We start from the raw sequence: 15999 nt of genomic DNA on the forward strand, positions 1-15999 counted from the left end.
AATGATAAGTTATACACCGTAGTGAAAATAGTAACTGACGTTTCGGACATTAGTCCTTCGTCGGAGTCAATCAATCATTGACTCCGACGAAGGACTAACGTCCGAAACGTCAGTTACTATTTTCACTACGGTGTATAACTTATCATTCTACGATAACTGAAACAGTACAACACTCAACTCACATTTAATTTTTACCGAGGGAGGAAAACTGGAGAAAATCCTTTGTGGCAAAAGAGAACAACACATCAAAGAAACTTACAACTCACCAAGGCAAGCAGTTAACCACTAAACCACCCATAACAAAGCACATGTGCCGAGCTAAAAGCTCAAAGACTCTGATGAAGTTTATTATTGTTTATTATTACTGTACACATCACATTTTTAATTCCAAAGATAGACATCTAAACAGCAAATAAATCACATAAGATATCATCTGCCAGTATTTACAGACTTTTAAAAGCAAGCACTGCTGTAATATGAAAAGCATAAGAGTAATAAAAATGTATTCAGAATACATATTTCTTTATAGAATCTCCCAGTCATTACTCCTAGTATCAGTGTGATTTCATCATTCATTAAATAAACATTTAAACTACAGTAGGAATGTGCCATAGTGTTTAACTAGAATATTCAGTATCCACTAATAACTATACTATTTTTTTGAAACTTTTAAGAACCCAGCACTACTAGAAAAGTATTTTGCATTAGCATCTGCAACTTTCTTTTCTGCGGCATGAGGATTCACAATTTCCAGGCCTTGCATGGGAGTAAATGCAATACTTGAAGCTGTACCAGAAACAGAACTTGCAGCACGCCGCACAGTTGACTGTCCCCCATATGTCTGGCTCTGCTGTAGACTCCGCTGTAAAGATATATAATTATAATTAGTGATGATACAACAAAATAGTTGTAAGTAACATTAACAGTAATAAGTGATAGAATATAATTATATAAGTAATAATGATAATAAAAAGTGATGATAATAAAATACCTGAAGTCTCTTTGATACAGATACTTGTGTCTTTTTATCTACAGCAGGGGTACGCACACGCCCAGTGTTCTCTTTCCTTCCTAATGTTCCAACAGAGAACCCCAAATCTGTTTGATATACATCCTCACCAATTTTGCCAAATTCAACTCTGTTGGCCTGTCGTCTCATTTCTGTCACAGCAAACTTTTCCTTCATCTTTCTAACTCTGCGACCACCTCTTTTCTTCCTTGGGGCATCATCTGGCCTCGGAAGTGCTTTAACTTCTTTAATTGGAGGAGGTTCAACCCACTTATCAAACTTCTTTTCAATTTCATCTTTTAGTTCTTGACCTGTGGCACCATCAATGCTCTCATGGAAACTATCAACTCTTGCTGCAAGAGAGCACTTGGCTGCAACAACTCGAGCAGCTTTCCTTCGTAAATCTGGTGGCATATTCTATAGATGTAGAGAAAATAGTAGCTGATTAAAAATTTAAATTTATTTAATGTTGATTGCAGGGAGTGATTGGTCAGTCCCCTGTACCAGACTCTCATGTTTAGGCTTTCAACATCAGGTTGAATTGGAATTTAATACTTGGTTTTTACAGAGGGAGGAAAACTGGAAACTGGCTGACAGCTGTCTTACCTGAACTATTTCACTGTAATAAATGAACCCAGTATGTGGCATTGCCGCAGCACTCGAAAAACCAGACAAGGTTCTTTTCTGTGCTCCTAGGATAAGTACATTACAAGCTGGCATCTTGGATAATGCTGTCAAACCGCCTGCTGCACCCATCAGTTTTGCTGCAGTTGAAGCACCAACAATTAAAGAGAGGTTAGGAGCAATGAATGTCATTCTAGATTCTACATATTCAAGAATCTTAAGCTTTGCATCAAGTAAGTCTGTCACCATCTGACAAGCTTCAGCAAGCCGTTCCACTTCATCATCTTCAAGTTTTTCTCCTTGCGTTGTGGATGCAGTCACACTTATTACCATTTTTGTAGCTGGTGGTAAGACATCTGTCAAGTCAACCTTTGTTACTTCTAAGTCATTTCCTAAGAGTTCCACAGTTCGAATGTAATCCAATGCATGTGGCACAAGGGACTCCAGCTCTGGGAATCGTTTGGAGTACAAATCACGTAAATATTTATGAATAATATTAATTTCATTATCTACTTCTGCACTCAAGTTATTAGCTTTAACAATTAGTATGTACTCAGGGTCGACCTCTACAGGACCAAATACTTGGTCACGTGACTGGTTACTGAACTCTGTGATGCTACTCAACACACTTCTTAGTTCTTCACTGTCTCTTAGTTTAGCCACGTAACAAACAGATCTGGAGCCTAAATCTCCAGTGTCTGTTGTCTCCATAGCTTCCTCGATATCATTATCATTGTCTCTGTAATCAATATCGACTCCTTCATCTCCTGCTTCTTCCAAATCAGCCAATAGTTCGTCAGCCAAAGACATTTTGGCGCTGTTTTAACACTGTTTTCGGGGTTCTAAAGCCACGCAATGCTTACAAAAGTTACAACAGCTTAAGGGGTCACAGTAAATATAGCTGCTTTCCAAAAACGTTGACAAAAGATAGCGAAAACTTAGAACGAAAGTCTAAAAACTCCTGAAAATTGTTCGTTTCTTTTACGTCTGATCGCGTGGTTACTAAACTAGACTTTACTGCGCATGTCAACCAGTATCAGACGAGCCTGCGGTGTATTTGGCCGCGCAAGAAACGTTTGGAAACGTCTTCCTTCGTTTACAAAGAATTCTGTATTTTATCTTGAATAATCTTGGAGAAAACGATGACATCCTTGTAAGTATTTGAAAGACTATGAAATTACGGGCATATGTTATTGTCGCTGTTGCATTATTTTTAATTCATGTAGAATATTCTTACAGGTTTTCAAACTTTTTCCGGTGATGGTCTACTTTGATTGCTTTGCGCTCATTTGCCGCTTGCACCTTCTGATAAACATGTTTGGCTCGTGTTTGCGTAGCTATAAGTAAATCATGGCATATTCGAGCTTCATAGTATCGAACTTTCCTTCGTTAAATTTGAGCTTATTATCTATTAGTTAACTTGTCTGAAAGTGAAAGTAGGGTGATCGTCGTAATTTACCTTAGATCTTCGGTAAGTAAATCATTTGGAAGAGCCGTTAGAATATTATCGATTTTTAAAGTTCTTATAGATTTGATAAACTTATTGAATGGCAATATTGACCTTAAAAAAGGTTTCTTATGATGTGCCTAGTTTCATCACACGGACTCCCTGTGGTTTTATCTAATGTTGACCTGATCTGATTTTTTCTTTTAGACTGAACAAACCTAAGTCAGAAATGACTCCTGAAGAACTTGCACAGAGAGAACAAGAAGAATTTAATACAGGACCTTTATCGGTACTAACACAGTCTGTAAAAAACAACACCCAAGTACTTATCAACTGCCGAAACAACAAGAAACTACTTGCAAGAGTTAAAGCATTTGACCGACATTGCAATATGGTACTGGAAAATGTTCGAGAGATGTGGACAGAAACACCCAAATCAGGAAAAGGAAAGAAAAAGGCAAAGCCTGTAAACAAGGACAGATACATTGCAAAGATGTTTTTGCGTGGGGACTCTGTAATCCTAGTCTTGAGAAATCCTATGGCAACGACCAAATAGTTTTTTCTTTGAGCAGACTTTGTGATATATCTTCCAACCCTGCCAGAAGACAACACCTTTCTAAGAGACATTGGTGGTCCTAGGCTACTGTTCCCATGTTCTTTCACTTTTTTATATTGAAAACAAGAAATTCTCATGTTTTTTTCTTCTTGGATGTTGACATGAATCATCACTCTAGCATCAGTGTAAGCATAAACATTTTTGTCCTTTTTACTTATCAAACAAAAAGTGTGGAGAGCCACATGTTGTACATAGAAGCAATGAAATAATAAAATACAAGAAAAAGAAAATACTTTGGTGTCCTTTGAAAGCATTATAATAATAAATTATAGCCCCACTTGGTAGATCTGCTGGCATCCTGTATAATGATAGTATTTATTCCCATATATTTAAACAGAATGTTTAATTTTAGGGAAAGCCCATGACAACTGATCTTGGATGATAAGTCTTGTTCTTTGCACGAGAATTACTATGGTCAGAATTCATTTGTCGGGTTGAGGGCCACAGCAATTGAAATAGTCTTTCAACTTGGACCTTCCATCAATATTTCTGGCTGTTACTTGAAACTGAACAGCCACTCCAATGGCAACACTCACTCCCCATGCAATAAACATAGGTACAGCTGCATCATGAATAACAAATTATTAGTTAAACCATTAAATCTTGAAAATATTGATACCTCTAATAATGAATGAGACATGATTAGAGGGGGTTTTATCTGGATGAATACATACCATCAGGTGTGAAGCGCACAGCCATGTGATCTGGTATCTTGGCTCTGTATGACCAGTTACTCATCTCAGACTTGACCCCATCTTCTACCACATCTTTTATTCGAAGTAGAAAACTCTCCACAGTGACAGAAAAACTGGACCTTAAGAAGTAATCTACACCTGAATTGATTGGAAAGTTGCAGTCAGAATGGTAAATAGTTGATATTTTAAACCGGTTCAAACGCACGGGCTCGGTTTTGCATTAGAATTCCAGACTTAGGGCCGCAGCAAAACCTCTCCCTAGCGTTTGAACCTCCATTTAATGGTCATGTTAAAAATGAAATGTACTAACTATAGCGCTGATAGATTCTCGTACTAGTCACGTGACATGTGTTACGTACCATAGAGAAAACAAAAGGACCCTGATGACGTAGTGGATAGGATGAGGATTGGTTTCTCGAAGAAGTGCGCCAGTGAACCAAAAATCAACGATATAGTGGCCATGAAGCATCCGTACCTAGTGTTACTGGCAAACATAATGAAACACTCCAGTGTGATTTACAAAACACGATGGTTGTTCATTTCTTATGAAGGTTTTACCATATAAGGACACGTAAGGGAATATATAACAAGTATATTTTTGTATACATACGTATATGTATATTTTTATACGTATATATGTACTCCAACAGCGTCCAACCAATAACTTGTTCTGATCAAGGGATTTGCCGAAACAGCAACCATAACCACTCATTCAAGTGCGCGCGTAGTTCTGTTGCAGGCCCGAGGATGGGAGTTATGGCACTAGCCAGGGGTTTTTAGTTGGTCATATTTAGCGAATAGAAATTCTCCTATTCCTGATTGTTGCTTTCTGTCACTGGCAGTTCGCATTACTTTATGTGTTATTCGATTTTCTTGCGCACATTTACCTTTTGAAGAACACGTGGAGGGGAGTACTAAGAATCGTCAAAGCCACTACCTGCAGAAGGAATGACAAGATTGAAAAACTCGTTTTTGGGACAGCTACGTCTGACATCCTAAACGCCTAGGGTTAGAATCGTAGAAAGGGTAGCAAGTTCATATCGTTCAGCACCGATTTGGTGTAGCTTCATTTTGCATGTCTGTTATTAATACAAAAACTAAGGGTTCTTACCATTCCTAAGCATTCTCCGATGGTAAAAACTCCCAAACGATAAAGTCTAGATCCAAGAAAACCACCAAACGACCCAACCACTGTACTCACTAGAAGATGAACTGACAATCAAAAATAGAAATGCCTGTCACTTCATTGTCACTGTCACTGAACATAGCTAGAGGATAACAAGCGCTCTGATTGGTACAAATTATCCAATCACATTCAGTGCTTGTCAGCTAAATTTAACTTACCCCATTCACTTCCTCTTGGTCCACAACAGACCTTTGTTTTGAATATCATTGGACTAACCACGTAGAAGATGAGAAAAGACATTGCAAAGGCGGCAAGGAACATACATGGCTACAATAGAATAGAGAAACCATCAAATATCATATGATATATCAATGATGTCAACTCGATTTTTGCGCGCATTATCGCACATTCGTCCTATTAGCCATTCCGGGGTAGAGTGGCCATGCAGTGCATTTTGGAACTGCTTTATAGGACAAAAGGTGCCATCTTGGAAATATGTTCCCTAAAACAGTCGTAAAATGCACTTTAATATATGCAAACTCGACACAGTTTTTTCCTCAACCTCGGAATGGCTAATAGAGGGAGAACAAGCGCAAAATTGAATAAGCATTAATCTGGTGAGCGATTCCTAGCGATCGCGTAACTAATGCGGTATGGGGCCGAAAAACTCAGTATCCCTTTCTCCAACGTTCTCTCAATACCATGCGTAATGTTTCACATCGGTACATGTATTCGCAAGATGTAGTAATGTGTGTGTATTGCATTATACGAAAAGTGAGGTTATTCGTACCTTGATAAGCCTGTATCCTGCAGCCCACATTACCACACCAGCTAAAGCAAGAAGTTCGACGATTGTGATGCTAACTGGGTGCCTGGAAAGTGAAAAGGAAGAAGCCGTGAACTTGAAGGCGAAGGGATTTAGTAATCTAAGGGACCCTGAATCCATTAAAATTGCTTGAATGGAAGAGAAAAATAATGGAACTTAACCAGTTTTAATCCGCGGTCGGCATGTTATGGAAACATTATCCATAATTGTTACATATGTAATAACTAAACAATAATACTATTTCTTGTCAAGTAAACTAATCTGCTATTTACGAATACATATTGCAAACTTGTACGTCCTACCAAAAGCATCAAAACCTCGTGTTCTTACTTGTCGTAAACTAGTCTGTTGAGGATGTGTTGTGTTGTGTTGTTGGTCATCCTTTCGTAGCTGAAACGTCGTTTCTCTGTCGTCTTCTTCTTCTTCTATATTCTCTTCAAATGTACCTTTTTTATCTTCTGTTTCGCTTCCAACCTCTAAAGACACTTGCGAAAAACCAAGCATTTCATACCAAAAAAGATTAGATATAAAAGACAGAAAATTAGCTTTCAAATAAAGTTGTTATGGTAGATTCATCGTGTTTGCATGGACAGTTTATGATCATTTGGCCACACGCATGGAAGAACATGGACTGTGGAACAGGTACTTTAGCGTGGGATCATATCTATCAAAGGAACGTGATGGGCGGATACAAACAACAACAAATGATCTTCGATCAATACACAGAGATACGATTAATCTCAATAGATGAATCGTTCACTGAAGAGGTTGGCCAACAAAAAACATGATTGGGACAATATTTAAACTGATAGTCGACCAAATTAATTATTTGTGATCAGCGATGTGTTTCCAAACTAAAGTTATCTAGTCGACATCCTTTATTTAATTCCAGAAGCATTGATTTAGCAGAAAAATTTATTTCAGTGTACAGCAATAAAAGCAATAAAATCTAGTTAAAACAGTTTTGCGGGTCGATCTCTTGGTAACGTAACACTATCGTACCACCCCTCGTTACAAGTGTCCCTTATTTATTTACAATTACTAAATCAGTGGGTTTCACGTGTCTCCAGTTCTTTTCAGATCTATACTCTGCCTGGCATCACTGAAAGTCGTAGTATAATGTGCTGGCCCGTGTCATGACTACTGTTCATATGTCCCCATCGTATATCAGTTTGTGCCAATGGTATCATGTCATCTCGTTCATTACCGCAAATATTTCCTAATCCTCTGAGCCTTGCCATACTCGTGTACTTGTGTTCTTATCGGTGCTGTATTTAACAACACGTACTGAGGAGTGAGAGGCTCATCATGTTCATCACAGTAATCTGCTTGGTTTCCACCACATGTTTTCACCATTAGTTTGGAGCTGATCTCCTGGCTGGTGTAGACGAACTGGATGTAAAACCCAACCAGAATCATCAAAAGCCATCCTAGATACATTGCTATAGCTTTGAAAATTATAAAAAAAGAAAAAAATGGATGAGACAACAGTACAGCAAACTGACCCCATAACTGCGTGTTGATGCGTGCGATCTGTCTACCCGTCCCGCGACTTTATTCTTTTCATGGTTTCATTCATGCGGGATTCCTGTGGATATGGCGGGGAACTCTCAGATAAAATGCGCGTACGCCTATGTATTTGCAGGAATGTTCGAGTAGTGTTCATAAAAACTGTTGTAGCTAAGAGTAATCTACACGTACTTTTATCAGTGAGTGTTCCTCGCCAGTGAAGATGAAACTCCGAAGGATTGTTGACTGCATTATGAAGTCCACACTTCACCTGGTCCAGCGCGTACATCATCGTTTGCGTGAATGGTGTCTTGGCAAAATAATCTATTTCTTTTTTGTAACAAAAGTATAAGAACACATCAAATAAGAAGAAGATAACTGAGGAAGGAGAGACGGATTTAGGGCAACGAAAAGGAATAACACGGAGAACTGCATCGAGAGGCATAGTATATTGTATCTATAGTATATTCCCTTACCATAAATTACTGCCAAAGAACCAACTACCGATGTAGCGAGTATAACAAATATCTTTTCGAATACAACAGCCATTATACCTATCAGTAGAGCACATCCACCATAGATACCATAATATGCTAAGGGACTGTTCAAAACAAACAAAACCGTATCATTAGAACCTGAAGGCACTCATTGTTATATGGTAATACTTTTAATGACACGACAAGCATTGTTCTGTTTACATGTGAAAATGAACATTGTGGCAGGTCTGGGCAAGTTTGAGAACAAAATCTTTTTTGTTCTTTAGTTTTGACCACCGGCGAAAGGGCATATGACTAACCTACTGACCTATGAAGTATGTTGGTAAGTACAAGAGCTGAACCTGCGACAGCTAAAACCTGAAGCAAAGTTGAAACAGAAAATATAGCATTAGATAACATAACATAACATAACATAAAAGGAAAGGAAAGAAAAGAAAAGAAAAGAAAAGAAAAGAAAGAAAAGAAAAGAAAGAGAAAAGAAAAGAAAAGAAAAGAAAGGAAAGGAAAGGAAAGGAAAGGAAAGGAAAGGAAAGGAAAGGAAAGGAAAGTAGAAACAAGTAACACAAAAGGAAAATAATGAGAATATTTCAAAACAAAACGAAAAGAAAGAGAAAGAACTGAGGAACAAGAAATAATTCATAAGGGATATGCTTACCAACCCCAGACAGCTACCCAGGCAGAACAAACCCAGTTTATATACAAAACATGCGATAGCACCAGCCATTAGCGAAACGATTATACTGACCGCAATACGCACTGCAAATGAAAAGATAATATTTGACTGAAAATAACTGGTTTGCATCCCTCTCCTGCAGCAGCAGACCGCTGTTACCATTCCTACCTTGTACTGGTGTGCCCTCTGCACAGCACACGTCAAGATGAAGGAAATGGGGTGATAACACAAAGAATGACCAACCAGACAATATAAAGGCCGCAGCTATAACAATAACCTGAAATCAAGAGGATTATAATTGAAAAGGTTTCAGAACACTTACTGCGCGTAATCCACGCTGCTAGCGCCATAAGTCGTCTTGTCTCGACTATAAATCTATTTATTATTAAATCAAAATGTCAAAGTGATAAATTGATGTTACAGTCAGGAATATGAGTTGTTAGCGATTGCCTTTTCACAATAACGCCTTGTCTCGTGCCTTTTTCAACTGAGTTAAAATATGAACTTAATGTTGCAGGTAAAAACAAACCTTGATAAGGCGAAATCCCAATATCCAAACTGCTAGTCCCATGACAATAATCATGATTATTCCTATTGGATGATGGCTGTAACTATATGAAGAGAAAAGGTTTGAAAAATGATTTGCTCGCTAAAATTTTTATCCATAAAAGGAGGGAATTCGGACACGAAGGAAGGAAAAGGAAGAAGAACCTTCTTCTTAATAACCCGTATACATTAACATGAAACAAATCATTGCAGTGATAGATATGAGTCACACTGATGTCTGGCCTTATCTCTACCAGACTTTGTGAACCAACTAAATACTCCATCATTCAAAGCTTTTCCAGCTTTAGTAATAAATTTGAGACACAGATATATTAATTAAAAGCAAATTGCATCCGAAGGCAACTAGCTAAAAGCGATTGACGCTTGACTTACTCAAGCAGGTTGAAGTCTTGCAGTACAGGACGCGTCACCATCATTCAGGTAATTTTAAAACCAAACACGTCGAAAATAATTGCCAGTTCCTTTTGCTATATAATGTTCAGTCCTCGTAGTTCATTTTTAGACAAATGATTTATGGTAGCAATTCGTATTTTGAAAGGAGATGGAACGAACTAAACACTATAGTACTTGCTTCAGAAAGAAGATATAAATTATTGACACTTAATGATGTGTTCAAGTAAAATTGTAAGGAAAGTTCAAGCGAGAATTTACAAGTTATATTTACCCGTGACGTATGGTTTGTATGTCGTCTGCATTAGCATCGCTCCAATTGATTCCCTTGTTCATACTAATTGGTGTGATTACATCCATCATTTGACTGATCAATTATACTGGGGTACCTCGGCGAAGTTTCTCTCAAAAAACTTGCAGCCGCAACAGCAACACAGTCATTGTGGTTGTTCCTAGAACAGGAAGAAAGAAGGCGTGAGATGAGGAATTAAGCCGACTCTTCACACTTAAACTTGAAAATAATCTAAAGCTTGGAAAGACTTTTCATTGCTGAGACAAAAGTCAGGTTACCTAGGAAACCATGGTTTCTGAAAGGAGCACTGAAAGATTCTTAATGAAAATGCGTTTTTTAATTAAACCATTCAGTCTTTATCGCTGATATTGGCTGATAATACTGTAGAGAGAACCTAAGAAAGACGACCAGTTATGCTTTATTTTGACAAAGTGCCGTCAAATCCAGCTTATTCACAATAGTAATCCTTTTCGCGGCTCCTATTCCAAAAAATATTCCACTGTTGCAGTACTACCATCTTTCTTTCTTTCCTTCTCTCTTTCATTCATTCTATTCCCATTTTTTTCGACCATTTTAGATGACCAATGAAATCTTTTCTAATAAGCTTCAATGATTCAACCAATCAGAGTTAAGGTAAGATCATCAGATATGGACGTAAGGGACTGGTAAAGAGTGCTAGATCGAAGGCCAAGTGAATCAAAGTTGCAATATTTTGAAAGGAAAAAACACACAAAAAAACACAATATGTGTCGTGATTGTGTGAAAGAAGAGCTCCCTGACAGGGTAAGTATTTCAAGAATTTCAACAGTTGGGTGTTTTACAAATAAAACAGTAAAATAAAGACGGTAGACAATAGAGTCCAACTCAGGGCAGAAACAGGAAGTCCAATCCGTGTGTTTGAATTTTATCAACTTGTTAGCAGAATAGAGTGAAGGCATTTTACCCGTGAAATAAAAATACTAGCACATGTGTAATAATAAATAGACTCAAAAGAAAACAATGGAATTAGGGTCTATTAATGTGTATTAGTCTAACATCTATTGCACGAGTATTACTGACTTCACTCTAAAGCAGTAGATTCCTATAACTTTTGCTGGATGAGTGTTATTTCAAAATATTTAACTAATATGAGGTTCTAAAAGTGTACTTTGTCTTTCCAGGGCAGAATGTGTGTAGAGAATGGATCATACTTGTGGAATTATGAATGCTGCAAGGAATGTGGTAAAAAAGAACCCATTGAAATTACCAACAGAACGGAAGAGGATGATAATGATGAGGAACTTGTTACTTATAAACGTATGTTAATTTAGGTTTTGGCTTCACGCACATTAAATGAAATATATTCCTGTCACGAATCGCTGAGCATCATGCATGAAGCTTCATATTGGCACATTTGTGTATGACAAGTGAAACATATACTTTGGAAGTGGAATAAATAACCAATTCCTGGTTTTCAATTGTTTCTGAGAGAATATTGTATCATTACAAAGGTGTGTGAAAATTGCAACAACAAAAAAACCAATAATAGATTTATACACCTAGCTATAGTAGTCCAATTATGGTTGTGTGATAACTAATGGCACTTGGGCGGTAGCAGAACATGATGTCCTCTATGAAAACCAAAGATTGTATGGTACTCGGACAAACATATAATGTGCTATATAAAAAAACCTCCCTCTTGATCCTCATTGGCCCAATTTCCAGATGTAAATCTAAATATAAGTGTACATAATTGTAAGGTGATTCAAATACTAATCTTTTTTCAGATGTTTGTACGATCTGTGGTCATGTAATAGCTGAACATACTTATACATTTAGTGTTGATGAAGAATACCAGGTATATCATGTCGGGCAGAAATGACCTCAAAAACGGCATGGGAAAAACGGCACCAAAATAAATAAAACCTATTTATCTTATTTATTTATTGGACATCATTATTATCATTGAGTGCTGTGCAAGACATTTCGATGCCTACATAAACAAGCAGTGATGTCATAGTGAAATAGGGCAATTGGGATACAGCTTTCAAATCTGTGTTGGTTATCTCAAGATTAAGCATCTAAAAACACATATTTCATGAAGCATGCATCAGGTTCAAATTGTATGAAAACCATTAGAAAACGATGTTATGACATCATAATGACATCATACTTAACAGTAATGCTAAAAACTATTTATTTTAATCCTTCTGGTCAACCCTGATATTCTTGCCAAGTTTGATGATTGTCTGACTTGTAATTTAGAAACTCCCCCAACCTTGCCCATTGGTGTCATTTATGCCCATCATGTATATGTAAACAAAAGCTAGGGAAATGGTGGAATATAAAGATTTCTTCAACAGTGACATGCAATCTACTGACAATGTACCTAAGTGTGTGCACCCATGTGACTCAAAATCCCAATAAATAACAATGAAACAGCTGCAATGTTGGTTTATCTAACAAGAGAAGCTAATGAGGACTGCTTTGTTATTGTCAACCAAGATGGTTATTTCATAACATGCACATTCTCTATACCCTACAAACTATACCATTGTTCCTACTATCAAATTATCAACAGCAACTAATAATAATAATTACATTGATACAATTTCTTGTGTTTATCGGCAGGCTTATACCATGACATGTCTACTGTGTGGGAGGGGCTCTGATCTTATTAGAATCAACATTGAAACATCTATGCCTAATGGAGTGTGCTAAACAAAATAATCTGGTCATTGAGATATGGTCACCAGCTTTGTCAAGAATCAAGGCAATATGTATTTCATGTAGTCTTATGCAATTCTCCACGATAACCAAGAACAGGAAATAATCACACTTGAGAAAAAGTCTTTTATTTACTGATAAGAGAGTCTCAGTAGTACAGGAGTAAAGTTTAATCATATTCATCAGGCAGATACCTACGCTATACAATATTGGATTTGCTATTTGTACACGTGCAAGTTATTTAATGATTCTATATTATCAAGTTTATAGAAGTACATTCTATAAAACTAACTAATATTCTTTTTACAGTGACTGAGAAATGTATTCAATGGTTTTAAAAATTAAAAAAGTTTTTTAATGAATAAGAAAAATTATGATACTGACTGTATAGATCACCACATTGTCCATGTCATATACATGTATACACATTTATCACACTTTAAACTTATCAAAATACCACATGAATGCAAACATTAATCCTAATGGCTTTTCTTTGGTTTCGTCAAAGACAAACTCTCTGCTTTTTTCAAGTGGTAAATAAAACACTTCAATTCTTTCTCCCTCATTAAGATTTCCTCCTCCAGCCCCATCGATAATCATGTCATCTGTAACTTCTGCATAAAATGATGTCTGTACTGAACCAGTACTTCCTACACCAGCTCGACAAGATGTGATCTTGTGAATATTTTCTTCAGGAACATTGTAGCCACACTCCTCCAATAGCTCCTGTTTCATCAATGATTTTAGACTAATGTTTTGATCTACAATCCCTGCACAGAGTTCATATGTTATTCCAGCACTAGCATCGGCTAGAGCTTTCATTGAGGAATCATCTGCTTTGACAGAAACTGGATTCGCACCTGAATTCTTGTTGTGCAGTTTCCGGTTAACGTGCATATACACCGCTGTAACCAAAGAAAGATGGTCAAAATAATGTAGGCTTTAGCAAATGGATTTATTGTTTTGTCCAGTGTTTTGGATAACACTTAAAATTCATAGCAGCAGCAAATTAAAGTTATAGACATTTTAAGAAACAAGACTACAATTTGGAAACAAGACATGTTTTGGCAGTTCATACTGCCATCTTCAGTTGTGAAAGAAATACAATCATTGATACGTCTTTATAAATAATGATGTTAAAGAAAGACAATACATGGTGGAATGTGTTCATAAGGGTAATAATAAATTTAATAGCATGTTTGACTTGCTGGTTGCTATACTAAATGATTTAATAGAACAAGCCTCTTTACATGCTTGAGATCGGTAAGGAGGTGCTCACGAGCATGCATGCATACTGACAGGATGATCCACGTATGTAACTAATATTACAGATAGCACAACTAAATTTATATAGTATATATATTATAATCTGAGTTCCTTGGGAAAACGATCCATTAACATTGAACAAATTGACAACTTTAAAACTGGAGAAATGTCTATTTCTTTTTAAGACAATGAAAATAATTTACCTGGTCTAAATTGTTTGACAAGGATGAAGGCTTGTCTTGTAGTGTTAAAAACCAAACAAGAAACACTTGAAATAAAGAAGACAAGATCATTTATGGGGAAAAAATTGTATTGATTAATAATGCAAATAGTAAAAATGTGATTTGACCCTCAGATTATACTTGTGACCAGGGTAAACCAAAGATGGCACTCAAATATTTAAAAATAGTCATAAAAACATAATGAATAAGAATGTGATACAATAGATCTATAGACAGGGATCAGTCATTATTTATTGCAAGGGGAAAGGGGAATAGACCATCTGCCAAAATGGTGGCTGAAAATTGAAATGCATTAAATTAAAAAACAAATACCAGCACTGAAAAGGTGCTAGTGGTTGCTAGTCTCTAACCTTTGTGTGACTGCCTATTTTGACACCTGTCAATATATAGCTAATGTCCCCCTACGTCATCAAGTTGTCTAAAAAAACTTGTGACCTCCCCCCATAAATCCTCTGACCCCCAAGGCAATTAATTATGACATCCAGAAAATAACCTAACCGTAAATCTACCCTGTATTTGAAAAATATATTCCATCAATTGAGTGCCTACCTATTCTGGACTATCAGATAATCCCAAGTTCTTTGACCACCATTCTATATACCAAACATATATACACAAAGCATTAATTATATACAAACATTGCTAGTCACATACTCGTCATGTTCTGTAATATAGTCCCATATTCTTTCCTGATCATTCTTATAATGAAAAGAAAATGAAAAGATATCACTTAGTATAATTTCAAAATATATAGGAAGGATGCGTGCATGCATAGCATAGTATTATCTGTGAGCAAAGATTCAGTTTTGAAAGGTTGTATAAGTTGAACTTTCCCTCAAACTCTTCTCAAACTGTTCTTACTTGCTTGAAGACTACTCTGGAAGGTTGGATAAATCTAGAGTTAACACACGGGACAACATGAAGGTCGTTGATTTCTAGGTTGTCCATGACTCTTTATATTACAATAGTAATAAAAATATATTCAGTTAGAGCAGCCTAGTCTTATCAAAGTGGAAGACCAATCTCGTACCCAGTGCCTTTATTTCTTATAGACTCTTCCACAGTCTCTCGCTCGGACCATTAGAAAGTTGATGGGGGGGGGGGGTGCGTAAATCCCCCCAAAAATATCGAGCAAGCACTTAAACCTCAAAAAAAAAATATATATATATATATGTATATATATCGTGCAACCTCTTCTGCTAGAAAAAAAAAATCTAACTGTACCCAAAAAAATAACGTGCAAGGGTTGAGCCAAAAGTCGCATCCGGTATTTACCGGTATTTACGAAGAAAATTCCGGATGTGACGTAGGCTATCCTAACCAATACAAAATAAATTCTAAACATAAAAATACATAAATAAGATCATATAAAACTAAGTAAGTTTTCTTGATTTCAATTAGATCTTTCTTTGGAAAATCAAGCATTTTAAAAATATGACAATCGGGAGCAGAAATGTCTTTATAAATCTTGGGCTACCTGTGGTCGCATACCCCATACTGGTTAAATACTAGAA

The 15999-nt window shown here is 36.7% G+C and overlaps 6 protein-coding genes across 8 annotated transcripts; 2 read left to right on the top strand and 4 right to left on the bottom strand.

Annotated features, from left to right (window-relative positions):
* Positions 1–311: 311 nt before the first annotated feature.
* LOC116288402 (U4/U6 small nuclear ribonucleoprotein Prp31) lies at positions 312–2623 on the bottom strand. The gene is made up of 3 exons (XM_031695188.2): positions 1616–2623; positions 992–1426; positions 312–862 (listed from the first exon to the last, which is right to left on the bottom strand). Exons 1-3 carry the CDS (start codon positions 2441–2443, stop codon positions 653–655), a joined length of 1473 nt encoding a protein of 490 aa, XP_031551048.1. The 5' UTR covers positions 2444–2623; the 3' UTR covers positions 312–652.
* A 57-nt stretch (positions 2624–2680) lies between these two features.
* LOC116288406 (small nuclear ribonucleoprotein Sm D2) lies at positions 2681–3928 on the top strand. Its single transcript, XM_031695193.1, has 2 exons — positions 2681–2786; positions 3288–3928. Exons 1-2 carry the CDS (start codon positions 2776–2778, stop codon positions 3634–3636), a joined length of 360 nt encoding a protein of 119 aa, XP_031551053.1. The 5' UTR covers positions 2681–2775; the 3' UTR covers positions 3637–3928.
* Positions 3929–4024: 96 nt separating this feature from the next.
* On the bottom strand, positions 4025–7156 carry LOC116288404 (uncharacterized). Its single transcript, XM_031695191.2, has 8 exons — positions 6674–7156; positions 6308–6389; positions 5736–5844; positions 5503–5603; positions 5279–5328; positions 4751–4875; positions 4371–4529; positions 4025–4258 (listed from the first exon to the last, which is right to left on the bottom strand). Exons 1-8 carry the CDS (start codon positions 6721–6723, stop codon positions 4119–4121), a joined length of 816 nt encoding a protein of 271 aa, XP_031551051.2. The 5' UTR covers positions 6724–7156; the 3' UTR covers positions 4025–4118.
* A 47-nt stretch (positions 7157–7203) lies between these two features.
* LOC116288403 (uncharacterized) lies at positions 7204–10459 on the bottom strand. 2 transcript variants are annotated; one of them, XM_031695189.2, is made up of 8 exons: positions 10254–10459; positions 9552–9633; positions 9191–9299; positions 9005–9105; positions 8657–8706; positions 8329–8453; positions 8045–8182; positions 7204–7791 (listed from the first exon to the last, which is right to left on the bottom strand). In XM_031695189.2, exons 1-8 carry the CDS (start codon positions 10340–10342, stop codon positions 7547–7549), a joined length of 939 nt encoding a protein of 312 aa, XP_031551049.1. In that variant the 5' UTR covers positions 10343–10459; the 3' UTR covers positions 7204–7546. The 2 variants fall into 2 exon arrangements, with proteins under 2 accessions (XP_031551049.1, XP_031551050.1); XM_031695190.2 differs by lacking the exon at positions 10254–10459 and adding an exon at positions 9962–10200.
* Positions 10460–10912: 453 nt separating this feature from the next.
* On the top strand, positions 10913–14183 carry LOC116288390 (protein Churchill). The gene is made up of 4 exons (XM_031695174.2): positions 10913–11054; positions 11432–11567; positions 12038–12108; positions 12882–14183. The coding sequence occupies exons 1-4, from the start codon at positions 11016–11018 to the stop codon at positions 12969–12971; spliced, it is 336 nt and encodes a 111-aa protein (XP_031551034.1). The 5' UTR covers positions 10913–11015; the 3' UTR covers positions 12972–14183.
* Positions 13090–15503, bottom strand: LOC116288389 (uridine diphosphate glucose pyrophosphatase NUDT14). Of its 2 annotated transcripts, none has more exons than XM_031695172.1 (4): positions 15347–15503; positions 15035–15078; positions 14447–14511; positions 13090–13882 (listed from the first exon to the last, which is right to left on the bottom strand). In XM_031695172.1, exons 1-4 carry the CDS (start codon positions 15431–15433, stop codon positions 13410–13412), a joined length of 669 nt encoding a protein of 222 aa, XP_031551032.1. In that variant the 5' UTR covers positions 15434–15503; the 3' UTR covers positions 13090–13409. The 2 variants fall into 2 exon arrangements, with proteins under 2 accessions (XP_031551032.1, XP_031551033.1); XM_031695173.1 differs by lacking the exon at positions 15035–15078 and adding an exon at positions 15140–15183.
* Positions 15504–15999: the final 496 nt, after the last annotated feature.

The sequence above is a fragment of the Actinia tenebrosa genome, unplaced genomic scaffold, assembly GCF_029948245.1.
Source record: "Actinia tenebrosa isolate PJP-AT-01 unplaced genomic scaffold, QUT_ActTen_1.0 PGA_scaffold12__29_contigs__length_12842862, whole genome shotgun sequence".
In the NCBI taxonomy this organism is placed as follows: domain Eukaryota; kingdom Metazoa; phylum Cnidaria; class Anthozoa; order Actiniaria; family Actiniidae; genus Actinia; species Actinia tenebrosa.

Excerpts from the sequence above, each read along its gene's own strand:
- LOC116288403 (XM_031695189.2), bottom strand. The coding sequence starts at position 10,342 with ATGATGGATGTAATCACACCAATTAGTATGAACAAGGGAATCAATTGG. Across the intron at positions 9,300-9,551 it reads TGGGATTTCGCCTTATCAAG|GTTATTGTTATAGCTGCGGC; the intron begins GTTTGTTTTTAC and ends TCTTGATTTCAG. Across the intron at positions 8,454-8,656 it reads CTTACCAACATACTTCATAG|TCCCTTAGCATATTATGGTA; the intron begins GTCAGTAGGTTA and ends TGTTTTGAACAG.
- LOC116288390 (XM_031695174.2), top strand. The coding sequence starts at position 11,016 with ATGTGTCGTGATTGTGTGAAAGAAGAGCTCCCTGACAGG. Across the intron at positions 11,055-11,431 it reads AAGAAGAGCTCCCTGACAGG|GGCAGAATGTGTGTAGAGAA; the intron begins GTAAGTATTTCA and ends TTGTCTTTCCAG. Across the intron at positions 11,568-12,037 it reads GGAACTTGTTACTTATAAAC|ATGTTTGTACGATCTGTGGT; the intron begins GTATGTTAATTT and ends ATCTTTTTTCAG.
- LOC116288402 (XM_031695188.2), bottom strand. The coding sequence starts at position 2,443 with ATGTCTTTGGCTGACGAACTATTGGCTGATTTGGAAGAAGCAGGAGAT. Across the intron at positions 1,427-1,615 it reads ATTACAGTGAAATAGTTCAG|AATATGCCACCAGATTTACG; the intron begins GTAAGACAGCTG and ends CTACATCTATAG. Across the intron at positions 863-991 it reads CTGTATCAAAGAGACTTCAG|CGGAGTCTACAGCAGAGCCA; the intron begins GTATTTTATTAT and ends ATATCTTTACAG.
- LOC116288389 (XM_031695172.1), bottom strand. The coding sequence starts at position 15,433 with ATGGACAACCTAGAAATCAACGACCTTCATGTTGTCCCGTGTGTTAAC. Across the intron at positions 15,079-15,346 it reads CCAGAGTAGTCTTCAAGCAA|AATGGTGGTCAAAGAACTTG; the intron begins GTAAGAACAGTT and ends TTTGGTATATAG. Across the intron at positions 14,512-15,034 it reads TATCTGATAGTCCAGAATAG|TGTTTCTTGTTTGGTTTTTA; the intron begins GTAGGCACTCAA and ends CTTTATTTCAAG.
- LOC116288404 (XM_031695191.2), bottom strand. The coding sequence starts at position 6,723 with ATGACCAACAACACAACACAACACATCCTCAACAGACTAGTTTACGAC. Across the intron at positions 4,876-5,278 it reads CTCCACGTGTTCTTCAAAAG|TAACACTAGGTACGGATGCT; the intron begins GTAAATGTGCGC and ends TATGTTTGCCAG. Across the intron at positions 4,259-4,370 it reads TGTGCGCTTCACACCTGATG|CTGTACCTATGTTTATTGCA; the intron begins GTATGTATTCAT and ends TTCATGATGCAG.